Source organism: Rhipicephalus sanguineus, chromosome 4, assembly GCF_013339695.2.
Source record: "Rhipicephalus sanguineus isolate Rsan-2018 chromosome 4, BIME_Rsan_1.4, whole genome shotgun sequence".
Lineage (NCBI taxonomy): Eukaryota > Metazoa > Arthropoda > Arachnida > Ixodida > Ixodidae > Rhipicephalus > Rhipicephalus sanguineus.
The window spans coordinates 134,456,257-134,478,796 of record NC_051179.1 but is presented as its reverse complement, the minus strand read 5'-3'; the positions used below and the strand labels follow the sequence as shown (position 1 = coordinate 134,478,796).

General features: G+C 47.1%; 1 protein-coding gene across 1 annotated transcript; it reads right to left on the bottom strand.

The window, feature by feature from the left end:
- Positions 1-11,788: 11,788 nt before the first annotated feature.
- On the bottom strand, positions 11,789-22,255 carry LOC119391612 (uncharacterized). Its single transcript, XM_037659281.2, has 6 exons — positions 22,011-22,255; positions 21,149-21,200; positions 18,118-18,242; positions 14,723-15,246; positions 13,484-13,750; positions 11,789-12,094 (listed from the first exon to the last, which is right to left on the bottom strand). The coding sequence occupies exons 1-6, from the start codon at positions 22,075-22,077 to the stop codon at positions 11,789-11,791; spliced, it is 1,341 nt and encodes a 446-aa protein (XP_037515209.1). The 5' UTR covers positions 22,078-22,255.
- Positions 22,256-22,540: the final 285 nt, after the last annotated feature.

Here is a 22,540-nt window from a genome sequence, read left to right as displayed (position 1 = left end):
ATGATCCATTTCCTTGGGGTCTCAGTAAAGTTCTTCGCCTCCCCCCCCCCTCTCTCTCCCACGTCAACCTATGTTGTACAGCATGACGGGAGAGGGAAATAACGACCGGGCGTCACCCAATGCCAATTACATAACTGGTGGGCCGTTTAAAGATTCCAACCCATTACAAAGGGCTGAGCCTTAATTCTTCATCGTCATCTGTCGTCGCGTCAACAAAGTGCACATAATGCCTTACAGACGTGTAGCTGGTGCCTCGCTTCTCCGCGGAATGACGAATAATGGCTCAGTAGGTGCTTCCCAACTTCACAAAAATTGTGATTTATGGCGTAGTGAGTACCTTTCTTGTGTACTTGTATTGTAGCCCCAAGTGAGCTTAACGGGCTCTAGAAACGCCGCTCTTCCAGCTTTCGCTGTGACTGTGCTGCGGTTTCAGCGCAGGCCTGGCGTTTTTCTCCATGCTCCCTCCACTCTTTGATCCAATATGGCGGCGGCGCGGTCAGTGGGTATCACCACCCTGTGTGAAGGAACGCTGGCATCGAGGCGCCCTACGACGCGGCATAAAACACCATGAACGTGTTTTAAAGGGCCCCTCACCAGGTTTGAAAATTTTGAGCTAACGAGCGCAATGCATACACTGGGCGTTCACGATCACGTTTGCCAAAATTTGCAAAGCTACGCGCCACGGAAATGGGTCAAATTTCAAGGTAAACGCTGCTTGCCCTTGCTCTCGCGGGCGCGCGCTTTAGAGAATGAGGGGATGACGTACATGAGAAAATGGCCCTACGTAGATGGTAGTGCTGCGACGTCGCTCCTCTACGTAGACGACTGCGCTCTGACGTCGCCAACAGTAGCACGTGACACTGCGATATTTATTTGACACGACATGTGTAGTTTGAGTAATTTGTTGCTTGAATATATTAATAAAACGTGATTGAAATAATGAGACACACAAAGGGTATGTGTGCGTCTTTTTCACTTTTCTTCGTGAATTGCAGCGAGATGCGGGGCTAATGTGCCTCCCTTTCCCATGCGTTCGTGTCCCCGCGGTTAGCGCATCGAGCAGACGCCAGCCCTGGAAACGAAAGTAATGTTCTGGCGCGTTCGAGCGCTAACTATGCTCATTTATTCTACCGCGTCCAAGTAAACGTTAATGCGGCACTGGCTCATGATACCGCCACTCTCGTGCCTGTACAAATGTCTCAACATTCATGCCCGTCCCGCAGAAACAGGCAGTACACCACAGAGAACGCCGACAAAACGCCCACGGCCGCTACATAAAAAAAAAAAAAAACGTAGCGGCCGTGCAACGGGCTGGCTCGGGCTGCTCGGGCTGGCTCGGGCACGTCATGTGCACGCGACCATACATGCGCATGACGTGTTCATGCGTATGTGTCAAGTGAAGAGGGCAGGGAAGGGATTTGGCTTGCTAAGGCTACACGGGGCGAGTGGCAAGGGTTTGAAATTCGCCTCCTCGCATCATGGTTTCGCGCCGCTACAAATTATTGTTTTTCTCAGCTCGTAATGAACCGATTTGAAAAATTCTTGAGGCATACTGCTCTTCATCTGGCACACAACAACTTCCAGCGTCTAACTAAAATTTGCTATGTGGCCTGGTGAGGGGCCCTTTAATAAAATGCAGGGCGAACCACATGCACTTCCCGTGACTCTCTGTTACCTTGACAGCGTTGTCGCTGACGTCGTTTCGGTCGCCAGTTGCCGCTTACAACAAGTGGCGTTCGAACTGCACGTAGGCGTTGCTGTCGCATTTCGGCGTCCACCAAGCGCCACAACGAGGCGTAGAAGCGCGCCTGGTAGTAGGGACGCAGTCGACGCCACACGCGCGACAGCCGCCTGCGACGCCGACTCCTTCTGCGAAGTCGACGTCGGCGGCGTCGCCTCGTTCGCAGCCACCCGGTCGGCTCGTCGTCTTCGGGCACTTCGACTTGTCGCAGAATCGACTCGGTGGACGTAGTGGTTGTGGTGAGCTTTTTCTTCTTGAGCGTTGCCACGTCGACCACTTTGCAGTTGGGGCACTCCAGTTTCGCTGCACCGTGTAACACACCCGAACGTCAAGACTGGCCAGCAAAAAAAGAGTCGCACTCATTATCGAAAAGTACTCCTACGAGCTGCAATAGAAGGTACACTTGGGCTAGTCGGTGGTACTTCATTATGCGAGAACAACAGCGCTAAAAAAAGACAAATGATCGAGAAAGACAGCGCCTGTGTCGTGTCCTTCTTGGTCCTTGTCACTTTAGTGCTGTTCGTCTTGCATAATGACCTACGAGCAGTTTTCCCGTCTAATTTTATTCATTTACACGTTACCTCATAGTTACTACATTTCAGCGAATAACCACATATAAGTCATGCTATGACTTAGTTGGCTACATTGCTTATTTCTTTCAAATGTTCTGTCCGTTCAAAAACATGTCACTCGATCATTTCCCTCTCTTTCGTGTATTACATATGTCTCTTTCGTTTACACCATGCAAAATATCCTCTACCTTTTTCTTTCTCTCTGTATCGCTGGTACAATTGATATGCCATTTTGTACGTAGAAGGCCCAATCTTATCAACCTATTCGCGCAGCATGTATTTTTGGTCTCCCGGCAACACTGCTGCAAATACAATTCAATTAGGATTTCACTTTAGTCGAGCATATTCGTTTTAAATGCTATCATAATGGTTAGCCTGCTTATTTTCAGTACAGGACGAGCACTTTTATTAAAAATCTCCGACGGCTTCTCTTTTGAGGTGGCTGTTTGCATGTTATGCCTGTAAGTTTCCCGATTTTGTCGCCCCACCTCTTTCCCCACCTTTCCCGACTCCCCATTTTTTCCCTTGGCACCTTATCTGCCAATCCGACAGATGACTCGTTATGCATTACAAGGTCTGCCCTACTCCGTTTTTTTTTCCTCTTAACAACAAACGTAATGTCGCAAACACCCGGTTTCCCTCTGACCCTCAACCGTTGAATCCCTCTTTGTGAACTTTGCATCTCACCAATTACGTTAGATGCCTCGCTGCAGTATCTTCTTGCTTTGAAGCTTCTTTGCTTATCTCCGAGCCCCAGTTGAACCAGAGTATAATTATTACAGGCATTAAAAAATATTGTGATATGGTAACAGTCATTACTCTTTGATGGCTAATGTAATGGCTGATATATTCGGATCAGGGTAGCGCAATAAATGCTAGCATTGCACATCGCAAGCTATAAAACCTGCAATCGCAAGAGAAAGAAACAAGGCATAGTGTACAACTTCTTCCCTAACGCGCCAAAGAAAGATGCCCCAAATACGTGGCGCCTAAACGTGTTCTTCAAGGTTGGCCCCATATTTACTGTTAATATGTTTTTCCCTAGGGAGAAACACGGGCCGCTTACGCCAGCTTAAGCGGAGGCTCCGCTTGCATCTAACCGGAGGGCGCATGCGATACGCGCACCCGCTCCGCTTACCTGCTGAGCAGAGCGTAAAAAACGCGAAATAAAACATCCTACTAAGCGACTTGACCACGTGCCCGGAATTGGATTGCAGAATACTAGCACTAGCGCTCACTGGCTAGCGTTGAATAAATGAATTCTAATATTGAATATCCGCTAATATTGCGTCGGCACTGCATTGACTCAAACTGAGTGTGATGATTGAGTTGTATATCATTGTTCGATCGCCGGAATAAGATTGTTTTAACCGCGTGTTCAGCGACGCATGTGGTGGGCATACCTTGGAGGAAGTAGAGGTACAGACTGAACATGATGATGCCGACGAGCGAGATGAGGAAGACGGAGAGCAGTACCAGTATGGCCGTAGTGGAGAGCCACGGCCGGGATGCTCCGGCCATAATGGGCATGTCGTCGTCGTCGTCCATACCATCCATGCCCATGCCCACGCCCATTCCGCTGAACAAAGACAGAAGACACTCATTCCAGCGCAGCTTGAAGTTATGCCGCGCTCATACGTTAGAGGCTTCAATGTCTATAGCCTAATCACGCTAGTTAGTCCACGGCGAGCTGTAATACATCTAATGAAGTGATACAAACACGACCGAGGTTCAGTGCAAGAGGGAGGGTTAAAATAATAAGACATCGTTGAACAGGACTTCTCGATGGAGCGAACGCTCCGACAAGATAACTTGTCTACTTTACGGCAAAACAAGAAGACGAGGCTGGCGAATCCAAGTCCCCTTGTTGATACGTTTGCCCCAGGGAGACATTGTTTTTTCAACAGTTTTCATGAAGTAGCAGTTATTAGAAAATACAGTGGATCCAGTCCTCTCAGTAATGTGCAATTTGTATCCTATCCAGAACTCACTGCTGCATTGAACGTTCCCCTCACGACGCCCGAAAAGTACTTACATCCTAATTTAGTAAGGAACCATCACCAGTTATTTCTTTGTATTGTGATTTGTTATAGATATATTAACGCAAGTTATGAACCTATGGTGTATACTGCTTTACATTCACAGCTAAAAAAGGTATTGGTTGGGCAAATAAAGTTTATTCAACTCAACAACTCAACTCATACTTTAGATGTTGTTAGCGGATGTTGATCGTCACGAAGGCACACGTTGTAGACTCCTAAATGATCCTCAATAGCGTGCCAGAGCAAATGTCCCGCCTACTCACGACGAATAGCTAGTGCCGGAATCTCCCTACTCTAATATAAATGTGGTATAATGGTACTAAATACTGCTCTGCGGTACATGACGTTGTCAATACTAAGGAACGGCTATGACGTAGCTATAATGCCCACTGTTTCTCGACGTCTAATATTTCGGGATCCACGAGTGAATTTGCGGCTGAAGGAGCGTCCATTGTGTGGCATCGGTGCTTTGCGAATGCCCTTGAAGTCCTCTTTTGCTGCTATCTAGTGCCGTTTCAATGCTTTCGCTCAAAGGACAAAAATGCGAGAAATCGTTTCTATGTTTCTCGATGACAATGTAATTAGATCGCATAGTGCCTAAGACACACGCCATGCAGAGTCTGCGTGACCAAACAGTATCGGAATATCAACATACAGGGATACGCGTGCAAGACGCCATTTCTTGGCGGTTTCCGCGGCACCCCAGCCTAACAGAATGGTATATAAAACAAAATCTAGCGAATGAATATTAAACTAGTCATGAAACTTAATGTTGGTTCGGAGGATGTAGTAAATACACAGGCTAAAATTCCGGCATGATTTCAGTATATGCCCTGCAAAGACCGTAAGCTTCCACTATATCATAATATTTGACATCGGCCCATGCAGCTTCAATGGTGGTTTTCTGAAACCTCAGCCCATTATGCTGCACGCTAATTTTTTTGGCGCGTGACAAATGAAGTGACGTTGGCAAACATGCAGCCGCATGCGGGATGCTTCATCGCAAGAAATATACGCGCGCATCACAGAGGAGATGTCGCAGTGCTTCATGATTCACTCGTCGTAATCATTCGCAAGTTTTGTAGGGATAATACCATTCTCGAGTCTCAAGAAAATAATAGTACGCGAACTCTGTTTTGCATTTGTTCGGTTCATCTATAGGTTTTTATTCTGCAATGCATACTCAAGTCACATGCCGAATTTCAGCCCTGTTCTATGAGAGCTCACACAAATATAAAATAAAGAGGCGATCATCAACAATGTTTATCCTACAAGGCCATTTCTTCTTTTGCAATGGGCGCTTCTGACAGTTTGATGCACAAATTAAAGTAAGTCAGCTAGTTTTTATTTACTCACTCATTAAATGAGGCGCATTTTGTCCGCAAGTGAGCGCACCAGGTTATAGTGGAAATTTCGAATCAGCCCAAGATTACTTTCGCAATTGCTTTTATGGTTTCTCGAAAAAGAAACAGATAAACAAAAACTTACGGATCGGCGTCCATGGTTGGCTTCTAAAGGCGCTTCCAGCCTGCAAGAAGGAACGAACATATATTTCCAATTACTGCACTCCAAAAATATGGGGAGGTTCATATGCACAGTAGCTGGCTATCATGTGCTACCGTTTAGTGAACCACTTTTGCACTTGAAAAAGATGAAAACAATTCAGCACTCTAAACAAAGTCACGTGAACCAAGCCGATGAACATCCGTACTCTGACGCTTGCCATTTTAGAACCTATGAAAAAGCGCAATAAAGTTAAGGTGTGCATGATACCTGCAGCCAATGGTGAGTGAGCTTACGTTGAGTCAACATAACATTAAATAATAAATAATAATATAGATGGTTTTACGTGCTAAAACCACAATATTTAACGTGGCACGCCTCGTTTCAGGGGGGCTCCTGAAATTTGGACCATCTGGTGTTCTTCAATGTGCACTGAGATCGCACAGTGCACGGGCATCTAACACTTCGGCTCCATCGAAACGCGACCGCCGTGGCCGGGACCGAACCCGCGACTTCCGGACCAGCAGCTGAGCACCATAACCACTGCACCACCGAGACAGACAACGTAACGTTCACGCAGTGCTCATACCATGCAAACACAATAACATGTGTCCGATATTTAGAATGAATTGCTGCCTAGACTATCTATCAATCGATATACGAAAAAAAGGCAAGCAATGCGTTATAATTTCATGTATGCATGGAAGATTTATTTAAATTTATATAGACAGCTACCAATGCAGCGAAACGTCACTAAACGTATGTAGGTCTAACGCGTAGTAGATCCATAGACAGTGACCATTCTAGCTCGTTCACTCAAAGAAACTTTGTCTCTCACTGCCGCCTGTGCCGCAAGGTCGAAGCCCAGTTGTTGACGTCCGCGAACCGAGGCAGGTTGGGTTGACCTTTATCGTAGGACAACATGTAACCTCAAGCTCGGACGGCGTGTTGTTTACAAAACTGTTCTTCCGTCTTCCAAACTGCTGATGTTGATAACCATAGATCGTGCAATATATGCACCACGAAACTTGGCTCGTACCCACGCTGGTGATTAGTCACATTTGCGGTAAACAGCAACACCTACTAAAAAAAGGCAAACTTGAAAAAAATCAATTAAGAAATATTGAAGGATAGCACGCTTCAGTTGAAACTGCTCACAGGAGAAACATTTTTGATAGTTACTTAAATGTGTTAATTTCTCCCTATTCACTGTTCATGACTCAACGCAAGGTTTGATGATGATAGGGATATTTGTGTGCTCATTGGTACGAACCCACTATAATGATTAGGCCACGAGAAGAGAGGTACTCTCAAAATTGATTGATAACAATGGAAAAGAATAGATGTCAATGAAATTATGGAATAAAATTTCAAATGCAATGTTTAAATGGAATCTAGCCAGCCTTGAAGAAGCGAAAAGAAAAAGAAAAGGAAAAAAAAGTCAACAAGTACAAAGGAAGTTGAATAAAGCACGAGGTCGCATGCTTCAGTGGAACTAGTTTTGAACAATTTTTTTTTGTACTGAAAGGTCTTGAGTTATCCTCTCTCACATTTGCTAGCGCAGTACAACCCATGGTTTTTTTCAAGCCGGTCAAGCGCGGGTGCGAATTGTTCGAAAACCATTATATATATATATATATATATATATCTGAAGGAATGGATGAATCTATAGTCGGTGACAAGCTAAGAATAAAAAGTAAACTGTACCGCTGTCCATTTGTATTATGCGCGTCCAACTACGGCCGGTCTTTACCATGACGTAACGGTTAAGACGAACCAATCAAAAATGCAACATGGCGCCGTTCGCGACGAGAGGCGAGGTACCGCTGCACCGAGACTAAGATCCGTCAATTCGAATTTCGTGCAGTGTTTGTTTCTTCCAGAAGAAGATAATTACTACTGTTATCCGCACGTACCCAGCATCATCCTCGCCGGTTGTCATCCGATGCAGTAGAAGCTTGTGACTGTGCCGCGTTTGAAGTGTACCGAAGTGGCAGCAGTTCGGAGTACAACGCTTCAGCGCGTTCCGTCGTTTCGGCAGCGTCACGTTGGTTGCAACACGGCGTGTGTTCCCTCCATCGCTTGGATACACCAAGCATATCGCCTGAGGGTCACCACATCGGCGATTGTCGTCGCGTTCATTCGTGTGCAGTGAGGTGAAAGTGATGTCGGAATGTGCGCGTCTATGTACGATTTACCGCCTGCAAAAGCCATGGCATTAGCGTTGCCACAAGTGCGTGTGTGTGTTACTTGGAGCTCGCAACGTGGGAATCTTGGTGATCTACTGTGATATGCGCCGTGCTGTGTGCCTATATGAGTGACGTATGTGCGAACGAAGCGAGAGAGAAAGAAAGCGACCAACATAACCCGTTAGCGCAACACAATGCGAAAGTAATCAAACCAGGTGTGAAGAATATGCAGTGGTGTGTGCATTATAGGAAGATAATTGTGGTCGTCATCCGGTGCGTGTGTCGTTATGTGACGTGTGCCTATTGGCGCAGTTGCGTCGTCTTAACGGAATTCAGTTCCACCAGCCCCGAATGATGTGCTAGCTTGAAGTGCCCGTCGCGTAAGTATCGCGCTCGATGCGCGAACGCCTTGCAATGAGAAACGCCGTGCGAGGTAATCGTTGTCTAACCGCGAAGTGGTGCGCTCGCTGTGAAGCGTCGATTGCATGGATTGTGATCGTAACTGAAGTGACGCTGCTAAAACTATTATTGAGTTAAAAAAAAAAGCTTTTGTTTTTAATGGCGTTGCATCATACTCCACGATATCATATTTGGAATTCTTGTTTTTGTCTAACGCGCGTTTAAATATTTAGTTGGTGTGGTGGTCTATTACCAACCCTCTTCTCGTACCTCTCTCACCCTTATGTCTTTTTACAATCCCCCTGCCACATCTTCTTTGTTCAATGCCCTTGGCGAATTCCTCCACTCTCTACCTTTGACTACCCATATCCTCCTTGGGGGTGATTTCAATGCTCCTCACGGGCTCTGGGGTTACCCCCAGACACTCAAACCAGGCCGCCTTCTGCACTGTCTTGCCCAGGAACGTCACCTCACCCTTCTTAACACTCCTGACACCCCTACTCGAGCGGGCACTGCCTCACAGCGCTTCACTACACCCGACCTCACTTTCTCTCGGGGTTCCCTTCCTTTTCATTGGCAGGTGTCAGCCGAAAACTTTTTCAGTGACCACTTTCTCATACACATCACCACTTCCCTTTTAGCATATCGCGTGTATTGTGTGCATGTATTACGCAATGATAATTTGTTTTATATTAAACTCCTGAAGCTTATAGTGCATAGACCCTTTTTTAAGCGCTTATCCCTTCTTGTGAAGCCTCACCCCCTCACTATGCTTCACGAACAAATGAGGAGGGGGGCTTGACAATGTACGAAAGGAATGTACTTTCTGATTGTGTCCACCGAGATTATTTATATAGACATCTATATGTTTTTCTTTTTTTTTCTTCGAGGATGCACGTGTTTTTTCTATGTCCGAGTGTATACGTGTGGTCTTTTGGCTACTGATTTTTCCATTTCTACATTTTTTTAATATTTATTTTTTTTCGCTCTACCTGCACGGAGGACGGTGCTATAAAAAGCTAATGGAAGCCTCGTAAATGTTGCCCTGATAAAGATCGGTCTCCGATCGAAACGTTGACAAATAAACTGTCTTTTGAGAAGCGTGTATCCTGTTCCTATTTGTCTTACGGCAACCGATGACAGCCTCTTCACAACCTACGTAAATATATATATATACCTTCACAGAGACACACACATATATAAAAGGTAGGGGTCTCTTTTTTTCCCTGCAAAAGTGGGCCCCCCTGCTGTAATGCCCACTGGGGCGACGCAGGTATGTAATAAATAAATAATAAATTAACTAGCAACGTGAACGTTCAAGGGCTTAAGGGGTAATGGCAGTGCTAGTGCAAGTTATCGAAGCAAGAAACAATCCCACGTAAAAAGCTTTTAGTCAATGCCAATTTAGCCGCGTACACTTCCTTGGCGTGAACGTAACGGCAACGCATGCAATGGCCCCCACAGTTAAACGCCGTGTGTGCTACACGCTTTCATTTCGTTGAAACAAGACGTCAAATGAAGCCTTGACGTTTTCCTCAAACACGATGACAAGCACGGCGACTAGAGACGCAAATGCGGTATTTGCGGCAATACAAGAGTCGATATTCACAAAGGCAATCTCAGACCACTTCGTCATACTTCGCTTTGAGTCACAGTTGCCATAGTTACAGCAGACAGTGAAGAAAACTGGCGTCGAGAGTTTCGCAAAAGAATTACAAACGACTTTTTATATGTGATTAATGTCCCTATTTTGTTCTGTGAAACCGTAAAATAACGAATCCTTTATTTAAGTTTTATGTTAAATCTGGCATTCTTTGTTTTAATACCATAATAGGTACTGCTCAGAAACATCACCTTCGAGATGTACATTACTTCTTCGTATAGACTCCGAGATGAACGCGGCGGGGGGTGCGATTTAAACAACACATATATAATGATGCTGACACTGAACTCCGTGCCTTCACAATTTATTTTATCTAGCTTTGCTTTCTTCATTTCAATATCAGTGCAGTATTGCAAAATAAGGTTTATATGCGTGAAAATTATTGCCATTGTTTAGGAACTACTTCGTTTGTAGCGCGGAGGCATGCAAAATATGAGCAATGCGGCCTCGTGGGCGGAGCTTATATTTATTCTTAGGCTGTCACCGACTGTAAGTGTTGTATACGATACAGTGCATATTAAGGTAGGTAGGTTTTAAATTAAAATTGGAGTCATGTAATTAGTAAAATTTGTATAAAGAGCAATTAGATATGAGAGACCCATCGGATTGGACTCGTTCGGCACCTAACCAAGCACTTCAGGTTGAGCACTAACTACCGGTTTCCTGAATATTCAGAAAACATTAAAAAAAAGTAAGTGTCGCAAGATCCACGGTTCTGGCTCCAGTAAAGAATTATATTGGATACATAAGATATCGAAGCATAAGTTTGCTTAAGATAACGGCTAATTAACTCTATGATAAATTACCATCAAATGGATGATTTCATTGAAAGAGCCGACGGTTTCCTTGTGATCAGCTGGAATCGTTGCGACACCTGGTGGAGCAGATCTCAAGCGCGCCCATCTTTCTACGTAGGTATACTGAGATGCTATTGCGACGAAAAAAAAAGCTAACCCAAGGAATATACCAGAGCACATGAACGGCGACGTGCGAGGGCCAATAACAGACACCTAAATCAATGATTAGGGTCGCCCCTATATTTTAAGTTTGCTGCACTTGCCCAAAACAAAGCGAAGCCATAATTTAAAAATCGTCACGCAAGTGTCCCTGAAACGTACGTTTTTTTGGGTAGTATTCATTCGGCATGTGAGGCGGGAATTATTTATTCTTTCCCGTGAATTAAGCCATGAGCTTCCAAGTTAAAGCTCACTTACATAAAGTGCTTGATAACGGAGGCGTGTATATAGTCCTATTGAAAAGTACAAGTTATGAGGAAGGTGGTGAAACCTCAAGTTTCTACGAATAGGCCGTGTGTGTGATTGTTAGCGTTGCAAGGAGAAACTGCACAGACGCTGGTACCAATCGGAATAAAAACCTGCGAATTCTTCCACGAAAAATTCTGGTGGCACTTGCTTGTTTACTGATACATAGCATCAAGACGAGCACGAATAAAGTCATTCGCTGAGACACGCCACTTTCTCAGCGCAATTGACCGTACTTGTTTTAGTTGCCTGGATTCCATGTGAAAGACGTAGCCGAGTCTGCGCCGCTTTATCTCCCTAGAGAACACGTGCACTGTTTTTTTTTCTGCCAGGGTTCTCGTTGCTGCTGCGTAAAGCACCCGTTCTCAAACAAATGTCACCTCTCTGCTTAAATGTCGGCTTTGCATGGCGAGCCTTTCAGGAGAAGAGTTCGTCAATGGCCTCCTGCTCGGGAACGCTTTCGTATCCCGGTTCCGTGATGTCCTGCGTCGTCGACTCCTCCGTCTTGCGTGACGGCGAATCGTCGTAGTAGTATTCGGTCTGAAACACGTCCGGCTTCTTGCTGGACTTGGTCGGGACGCTGATCTCGCCGGAAATCCTGCGGTTCCGTGTCTTGGGCTCGCCGTGGCTGTCGTCCGCCTCTGCGCTTCCAGAAGGCGACGTCTCGTTCTTGTTGTCATCGTAGTAGTCTACGCCGACGCCCGAGTCTGGCTGTGCGGTCGTCTTCGTCACAGACGTGGACGCGTTATGCGCTGGAAGAACTCTGCGCCAGATAGCGCCATCATCGCTAACGTTAACCGAGGAATTCTTCTCCCCTTTATGGGGGCTGCGAGAGGTGGCCGTCGGTGCTGTACTTGTTCGAATCGCGCTGCTTTGAGAAGGTGCCGCAGCTTTTCCGTTTTGAGGAGGACGTTGAGTTGGGGCAATAGGCGTTTGTTTCGCCACCTTTTTCTCCCCATTTAGGTCTATGCCTGCAATTCGGGAGGAGTAGTTAGTGGTATCACGATTTTTCGCGGACTCGGACGGCTGACCTGGCTTCTGAGTCGTTGCGCTACCTAATGTTGAGGGACTTCTAGTCTCGCTCGTCACGCCAAGGCGCAAAATGCCGTTGACTTTATTGCGCTTTGTTGCTTCAATGCTACGCAATGTCAAATTAACCTCAGCGCTTTTAGGGCCAGCAAATAGAGATGTCCGCCGCTCTGTAATGGTTGCGACGGATTTCGGTGAGCTGCCTTTCCGTGTTTCAGCGGTGGCGACCGTAAAACTTAGCACTACATGAGGTATCGATGACGTCAACTTTGTTTTTCTTCGCGAGGTTGCCGTCACACTCGACACGTCGTCATCGCCGTCTTCGTCGTCATCTTCCTCATCGTCTTCTGAGTCTAGTGCCGTCGTTTGACTTCTGCCACCGGTGATTCCACCAGCAAGGTGAATATTCAGCGTAATGTTAGCCGCGCGTGAGGTAGATGTATTGGCATGCGCGTCAGCCGGACGCGCAACCTCGGAGTCGCCTCGGAGAGGCCGAATGCCATGTTCGTTCAACGACATCGCCAAAGGCGATGTATGGCTGGCATATCCTGCGCTCTGGTGAGTTGTCCCATTCGCAGGCCTTCTGGACGCACCGAGGGCCGTTTTGGATGAAGGCACTGCGCTAATTGTGGTTGCAGAAGCCTTGTTGGTTCTTTTCATGCGGGGCCCGAAGTTTACTTCTAACGCGACGAGGCCGGCGTTACCGTTATCTAAATCGTGTTCTTCGAGCCTTTGTGAGGTATTTGCCATGGCGTCACCTAAACTACTATTTTCCGGGGCAGCGACGGCGGTCGCCAGGCGTTTCTCTGCAGGCGCGGTAGTGCTTGGACTAATTTTGCGCGCTTCAATTCCAGGAGGCGACGCCTTAGTGATTTCCTTTTTTTGAGTCTCATCGTTCGCAGTAAGGCCGCTCTCAACCTGGCTTCCGTTATGAACCAAATTTTGATTTTTCGTCGAGAAACCGGTGTAGTGGTGCGCTTCCGATTCACTGGTATGCCTCGGTGTGATACTCGATGCGGGTATCTTGGAAGAGGCGCTTGATGCGAAATCTTGAGTTTGCGAAAGCGAAGACGCTTCACTTACTTCCCTCGAACTGTAATCCAGCTCTCGGTTGTCATTTGCTGTCTTAATGTATGATTTGTTGCCGGTGTCTTCAATATCATTGTCTTCACGACGTTCATTTGTGAAGTCGACAAATTTTTTCTCGTCGTTGGGTATTGTGTCGTTAGCAGTGGCCAATGACCTCTTATTGGCGAGCGTGTCATTAACAAACGAGGAGTCACGCCAGTCGTCGGAGGGCACGAGTTCAGGCATCGTCTCCGGCTTCAGAGTTTCCGTCAATTTCCGGTTCTGCGCATTCGACGTATCAACAACGGCTTTGGGAACAATGGTTGTTTTCTCGTTCAGCGCGCCAAAACTACTGGTTCGTCGCTCTGTTTCATTTATTCCTCTTCGAGAGCTCGCAGTTCGCTTGTTCATTTCCCCAGCGCTACCGCCTGTCACAATAGAGTGCTCATGACCATCGCCAACCTCAGTGTCCTTCTTACGCTTCGATTCTTCCGTAGAGTGCGGGGACGCACTGTTGTGTGCGCTGTCTGCAACAGTGTGCGTGGCTCTCAGAGCAGGTTCTAATGAGGAGTTAGCTGCGACAACCAAGGATGAACTGTATTTGTAGGTCGGTGCTTTAGTAAAGTTACGGTTTTCTACCGAATGTTCCGCCCCAACGGTGATGCCACTCACGTTCCCTAATTCTATGTGCGTGTCCTTCCTGTCGGAGCTACTAGTGCTTGAATTGCCCTCAAATTTAAGCTCTGTTCGCGTATTAAGAAACGACAAGGCGTCTTCATTTTGCCCGGAGAACGTGGGTGGTGAGGTGCGGCTACGAATAAGCGGGGTCGAATGCGCCTTCGCCTCTCCGCTGCCCGAGCTTCTCGTGGAGCCTTTGCGTCGAAGTTCGAAAGATACAAGTGTGTTAGATATTTGAACATTTCGACCGCGTGGCCGTTTTGAGCTAGCGCTTGTGACAGGGTGTTCGTGGCTGGCATGTGAATCAAGCGAAGAGGGGTGCGTGGTCGAATGTTTCCATGAAGTGACACCCATCGTAGGTGACTTTTTGTCGCGCTTGCGGCGATAGGCTTTCTTGCGAGCTACGCGGTTATGACGCTCGCTTATGGAGTGCAAGGCTTGCCTACTGCTATTCAGGGCGGCTGCGGACGGCAAATGATTCAAGCCATACTTGGTAGTGCCGCTGTCGTTCGCTGCAGCGCTCGCGATCGCATGCTCGTTCGTCACGGCCGCGGCGTCGTTGTCTTTGGCACCCACTGGCTTAGCTGTGTGGTTCCCCGTGGTCATTGTAGACGTCGCGTTGTTGTCATCCCTCTGCTCCGATATGTTCACCTCGGAGTGAGAAGACTTGGGTAGGCGTGCTTTACGAAGCGCCTTTGCAGCGGCAGAGTCTGCCGCACCGGCGGCCCGCAGCTTGCTCATCACTCCTCCCTTGGGCACGACAATGACTTGCTCGCTGAGAGCCTGTACCTCTGCCGTGGCTCCGATCGTGGTCCTGCTTGCTGTGCCTCCTACGGTGGGAGCGTAGACGCGTTCGCGGTTGGAGTCCGACTTGTGGTGCGGTGCGGCGTGGTATCTTGACCCGGCTGCCGAGCCGGCGGGAGTAACGTGCGAAGACTTGGGACGCGGAGGTGTTGTCAATGCGACGATTCTTTCCTGGGGTCCGTCCATTGGCGAAGCCGCCGCGCCGGAGGCTTTCGGCGTGGCGGTTTGCGTGATGGAGGCCAGGCTAAGCTCAGCGACCGTGGTCTCGTTCTTCTTACCGAAGAATGGTAGTTCACCTGTCCCGAAATAAGAGAAAGATCAGTCATCAATAAAACCACAAATATTCAATGTGCAACAAGAGGGTTCGGCTAAAGTCGCAACTTCGAATACACAACATCGATTTAACCAATTTTTACACTGAAAAAAAAAACACCAACAGCAACAAAATGCAAAATAAACAGCGCACTTGTACCTACAAAGAATGCTAAATATGAACTTGTAATGACCTCAGGGAAAATGACCTATGCAACGGCATTTTTCTAATTGCCGTCAACATTTTTTAAATGCGAAGCATTTAGCGAACCCAAGCCACTTTGAGCGTTTATATCTATCTATCTATCTATCTATCTATCTATCTATCTATCTATCTATCTATCTATCTATCTATCTATCTATCTATCTATCTATCTATCTATCTATCTATCTATCTATCTATCTATCTATCTATCTATCTATCTATCTATCTATCTATCTATCTAGCCGCCTACGTGTGGGTGCTCTCGTGATCGCCTTCTTAACGCACTGTACATCAAAGTTGGCCTGGGAGGATTAGACGAGTATGACTGCCTATTCATGATATGAATAACGTGAAAATCCTTTCGCGTACGTCGTCAAACCCTTTCCGCCAGACACGTGTGGCAACCCATATACCACGGGCCGCAATATGCGGGTATAAGCCACAGGTGATTGACAGTTTATGTCTACCCATGAAGTGCGAGAAAAAAATCACGCCATATCCACGAAGTGAATGATGATTGAGGAGCTGGCTGTGAGATAATCGGGTAAACCGTGAATGCTCCGTACAATTCCTCTACTCTCACATGAAGACGTCACGCGTTGTTATAGTAGCGCTTGTGATCAGGTTGTTGTCGAACCACAAGCGGTCGTAGACCTTGTAGCTGTGGCCGAACGCGTGGTCGAGGAAATCGCACTTGAAGAGCGTATCGGCGCCACCAATTTCAGGCAGCGACCACTTTCGACGTTTGGCCGCCGCAACCCGCGCCCGTACCTCTTCGAGGTTCTCTCTCCGCCGCTTCCGCGCTGCTTCGGCATCGCGGGCTTGTATCTCGCGGTCCGCACAACGCTGACGTCCCTCTGCGGCCTCGCGAGCTCTCACCGCAAGGTCTTGGTGGTGAGCCCGCGCTGCTGCTGCCTTGCGAGCCCTCCGCTCCGCCGCCTTGTCTTCTTCGTTCATGTTACTATTATCGAAGCGCACTGCCGGAGTGGAGCGAGCGCCGCATGCTACATTTGGCTATGCTATAAGTGGTTTTGCCTGCGTTAATGTCGTCATCAATGCGCTCGAGGAACAAGAGCAAAAAGACTTCTCTTTCGCACGAGCTGCGCCGGCAGCGGTCGCCTCTGTAAGTAAGGTTACGCTAACGGCGTGGGATTTTGCCCAGCTTAAGAACCTTGCGAGCCAGCTCCTGAAAAGATTGGTAATTTAAATGCAACAGCGTTAAAAAAACCGACATCTTCAGTGTTGTCCAGACGAATGGAAAGAATAAATATTAGGATCCCAGCAGGAATCGAACCCGAGAATTCTACGTGGCAGTCAGGTATACTGCCACATGCCCACGACAGGTCTAGAAACTGCTTTGCAAAAAAGACCCTATGCAGGCGTAATGTCGGTGCAACGTCAATTGTGGTTGCAGTGCTGGCTATCTAATTTTATAAAAAAGCAATAAGAACTACATATGTAATCATATGATACAGGCGACATGTCGAGATAATGTCAGTTGTGGTTCCAGTGTTGGCTTCGCTTTTATAGCAGTCTAATAAAGAATAAATTTGTATTCATATGATCATCAAGCATTGCTCGACCCCGGAGGAATACGCTCACGAAAGTTACGTACCATATCGCTCCGCAGCGTGATATCCTAAGGCATGATATCGCGTTTAGCACCGCGTACGATATTGCGGTTAGCGCCGTAGCGTATGACATCGCATCATCGCCACGTAGCATGCACTTCCTTTCAATAACACAGACGTCTGCGCTCTAACGTGTGTGCTGATACTACGTCAGGCCATAAGTTTCCATTTAAACGTTAGTGTTGTCGGCGTGCCTGTAAGCCCAGAATGTGCACACAACTGAATTTACAAAACCGCGTCGATCCACCTCATAACGCTTGGCTCAAAGCCTAAAAATGCCGCATAGATCTACTGGCTGTCGCATGAAACCGATTTCCACAAAGTGTGGGACCTGCCGAATTTTTCTTCACACCTGCTCTTTTTCTCCTCTGAACGTGCAGTAGGAACGAAGGAAAGTATAAATTGTGGGGAGGGAGGGGGGTTGTAAAATACACGCCAAATGGATTTCAAACTTGGACAGTTACTGATGCGGCTTTCGAGCCACAATTGTATAGGCATACGAATTAAACTGTCTGTGTTTCGTCGAATGTTGTCCGAACAGCCCAGTTCACTCAGTGCCCTATGATTATTTAATTTGACAAAAGACGGCTTCGCGGCCTCACATGAGTGTGCTTGAGTTGCAAGTTTCAAACACACGTTTAAGTAGTTACGACTTCGTGGCTGGCGCAGCATAGTTGTGACTGTTCATTCCACGTCAAATGCTCCAGTCATGTACCATCGAGCGCCGAGGCGTACAAACACGCGCGCGCGCGCACACACACACACACACACACACACACACACACACACACACACACACACACACACACACACACACACACACACACACACACACACACACACACACACACACACACACACACACACACACACACACACACACACACACGCACACGCACACGCACACACACACACACACACACACACACACACACACACACACACACACACACACACACACACACACACACACACCTTGTGAGCGCTGCACGACCCAAAAATGAACTTGCTCACTTTACCGTTTCCATCGAGAACAAAGACGACCACAGGCGTTGCGACGACGCCCACGAGAACCAAGAACATGGCCAAGAGCATCGGCAACAGGCATCGGACGCGTCGCCTCGGTGGCGCCGGTGGTGGTGGGCTATTCAGGTAAAAACAATCGATCGACCTTGTTTTATAACAGGGCAAATACCGCTTGTTGCCAAACAAGAGATGCCTACACAGAGTAAGATATATTCCAACGGTAAGACAAAGATGGATGGTTCGACCAGATACGCTGCACCGTAAACCTGTTCGAGGAGCGAGGAAATTAATGGTAGATCGATCGCCCAAATCCTATGTGGGATGGTGATTTTCATGAACTATTTTACCTATGCGTTTAGATGCTGCCATCCTGGGTTGTTGGCACTTACAATTTCGCCTCCCTAAGAAATAAATGAAGGGCACTGCCGCGTTCCCACATGTGTGGGAACGGTTGTACAGGCGCATACGGTATCCTGGACCTCTGTAATTTCACGCCACGACCTAAGAAACAGAGCAATGATTTGTTTAAAAGCTCATGGTGGCGGTACCCACGAATTCAAAATGAAATTATCAGTCTACTTGTCATTCCAACATTCTTCGCAGATAAACACTGAAGATATCATTAATGCATTAAATTCTCTGGGAAAGCTTGCCACACTTATTCTTCGTGATAACATGCACTTAACATTGTCGAACTAATTTGACCCGACAGCCCAAATTTCCTGAAATTCGGACGGGTTCAAACAAGTAAAACGTACTTTTCGTGCTAAATGCGAAGCAGTGTGTGAATGACAATGTATGTATAGTTGTCTATCGGCTACGAAAATTGTAGTCTCTGCATGTGCCACTAGTGGGCTTCACACGCAAATATCTTTCCCCATCCTCTGCCCGAACGCGTTCACATGCTTTTAAATGGGAAGCATTTCTTAGCGTACTTTTGGTACTTTGAGCGTTTCTATCTACGTATCTATCTATCTATCTAGCCGCCTACGTCTGGGTGCTCTCGTGATCGCCTCCTTAACATGGTGTAGACCAAAATTGGCATGGAAGGGTAAGAGGATTTGATGAATATGACTGTCGGATCATAACATGGATAACGTGAAAATTCTGTCGCGTACGTCGTCAAACCATTTCCTCCAGACATATGTGAGACATACGCGTTTACCACGGGCCGCGGTGTACGGGTATGCGCCACAGGTGATTATATCTACCCAGGAAACGCGAGAACAGACATTGGTAATTTAAGTGCGAGAGCGTTAAGAAAAACCGACATCGGCAGCGTTTACCCGACGAATGGAAAGAATCGACATTAGGATCCCAGCAAGAATGGAACCCAAGCATTTTACGTGGCAGTCAGGTATTCAACCACAGAGCCTCGTCAGGGCTATAAACTGGTTTGGAAAGGCAGCCCATGTAGGCGTAATGCTGGTGCAACGTGAACTGTGGTTGTAGTGCTGGCTATCCAATTTTACAAGAGAGCAATAAACACTACATATGTGCTTCTACGATACAGGCATCATGTCAGATGAACGTCTGTGGTTCCAGTGTTGGCTCCGCTTTTACAGCAGCCTAATTAACATTACATTTGTATTCGTGTGACTCAGCAAGCTATATTTAAGCATTGCTCGATCCCGGAGGAATACATTAACGAAAGCTACATATGATATTCACGTGACTGCACCATAAAGTGCACTTAATTTCGGTAGTACTGACGTATGTACTCTAACGTGAGGGCTGACGTTACGTCGCACCATAAGTTACCCTTTAAGCGCCAATGTTGTCGACGTGCCTGGTAAGCGCACGACGTGCACACTGCTACTACACTAACAAAAACACGTCGATACACCTCGTAACGCTTGGCTCAAAGCCATAAAGTACAGCGTAAAAATACTCGACGACTGCTCCGCATGAAACCGATTCTCAAAACGCGTGGGATCTGCCGAATTTTTATTGCGATAGCAATTATCTCGACCCTCTCAGAGGGTTTCGCCGTCGCCGTCATGTTCCGCATAAAGTCCAAATCGAAAACATCGCCCCTCGCCTCGTATGTTTTACGCAGGAGTAAAAACAAGCTAGCGCTGCCGACGAGAGCGACTGAAGCTGATATGAAAGGAGCCGGCCATATCTGTCGCACGAAAGGCGCATGTGATATCATCTACCCGCATGTGAGGCCTAGCGTGAATGGCCCCTCAAATAACGAGAAAATGCTGTGCCCGTCTTTCGTCTGCCGAAGGAGCATGAAGGGGCGCAGGCACTGTGGGAGGGGGGGGGGGGGAGCTGCGTCTGTCGGGCAGCAGTTGTGAACATTGATCAAAAGGGCGCCGTCACGAGCGCTGTTTCGACAGACATCAGCAGACGTCTTCAATAACCAGCGCAGAACGTACAAGGGACAATTGAAAGGGAACAGAGACAAGCGCTGTCTTCCAACTGAGGAACAGCCTCAGCTGGAAGGCAGCGTTTGTCTATGTTCGCTTTCAATTGTCCCTTGTCCGTTTTGCGCTGGTTGTTGAAGATGCAATACCAACTAGCCCAATCTCGAACTTTTCATCAGTAGACGGCTTGAATACCTTTGTGCGTGCTAAGCTCTCACTGCTTACTTCGCGTTTAAGACGACAAAGAGCAGGAAAACCGCTTCGCTTCCTAAAGCGTCTCTATTCCCCTTCGCCAGCGCTTTTTAGAGCTTGGGGAGATTGGGTCCTGAAGGAGGTCGCTGCTTGCCTTACTTCATAACATTCGAATCACATTAATTGATTCCGCAGCGTACTTCCCGCGAATCGTGAACTATCTTATAGAACTTAAGACACTGTACAGACCACCACGGCGACATCATCGACAAGCTTTCCCTTGAATTGTCGCTATATTTGCTATCGCAATAATAAGCTTTCGAAGCGTTCTTTCTTCCCACACCGCCTGTCATTTCAAGCCACCCTTCCAACAACTATTTAGCCCTCTTTGAAAAGCAGAGTCCATTATTCAAGCTAACAAAAAAGTGGGATCAGATAGATGAAAAAAACAGATGCTCACATGATCTGGTTTTCTTCTGTGGAGCCTAGAGTATTTTCTCCTTGGCTGTCGACTGCAGAAACAGGACAAGTAATAGTATGTTTGTGAAAGCGTTTTTTTCAGCCTAGACTGTTGTAATACGCAGATGTACACTACGAAGTAATAAAAAATGAAAAGCATCAGTTAAATGTATCTTAGATGTGCGTCATATATGCAATGTCGATATAATTTAAGCTAGCACAAGCCGATCCAAGAAACCCAACTTTAATTAGATCAAACTCTCAAGGTTCCTCAAGACCTTATGCATTCAGGATAGGAATGCAGGTTGCAAACAATCGCCGTCATGCAGCTGCTTCATGCAGACAGCCTTAAAAATTGCATCATTGTCTTCATTTATAGATCTTCATTAGTGCACGCTACTATGTTACACTTTAGAATATCGCCATGGTCTGCATAAGTCAGATATAGGCGTAGGCAACTAGCAAGCTCAGGCCACCGAGCGAAAGCTTGTATTCATAGAAAAATATCTCCCATTTCAATCTATGAACGTTTGTGGGAATTTTGAAAAATGTATGAAATCTCTCTATCGGCAATGCCCACTGGAACAACGGCACTCTGCTGTATGCTGTCCTTTATATTACACGTGTTACCTCCATGGGTAGCTACATTTCGGAGTGAATTTTGCTGCCAGTGACTATTGTCAAATTAGTAACTATGTAAGCTACTGTCTGTTTACTTTTCCTCTCCAGACTGTGTAATTTCTCGCATCCTGAAGAATATCTCATATCGTAGTTCCTTACATCAAATTTGCCTGCATTTGGCACCTAAGATAAGTTCAGCTGTGCACGTGCTCTTGAAAGAGGATATATTGCACAGCACTTACCGGTGTCCTGCGAGGACCTGCCGGACATGTCGGACATCCTTCTGCCGACGTCGTTTGTGGCCAACATCGCTGCTATAAAACTGCGTCGCGCAGGCGGGTCTCACTGCATCACCGGCACCGTGAGGCGTCGCCCGGGGTGTCGGACCTCCCGCGTGGCTCGACCGGGCCTCGCCTTCGGCGGCGGCGGCGACTTCTCACGACGCCATCGCGAACGCAAGCGGCGCCCGGGCGCCTGTAGTGGAGAACCGCTTGCTCGTCTTCCTCTTCCTTCGCCATGTGGGAATCGGCGCTGAGGGACAAAAAAGCACCATCTTTGCCAATTGCAAACGTCTATTTTGTGCTAAGAAGGCTAAAAACATTACGCCAATAATTGCTAAAAAGCTTGTTTATCACGCAGAATTCAACCGTTTCTAGGCACCAGCATGATTCATTGGTGCTGATCGAAAACCTATGCACGCATTCTGTCAGACTAATCGGCTCAAGGTGCGCCTGTTTGGTTGCAGGAAACATCATGTTTGTAAAGGCTAATT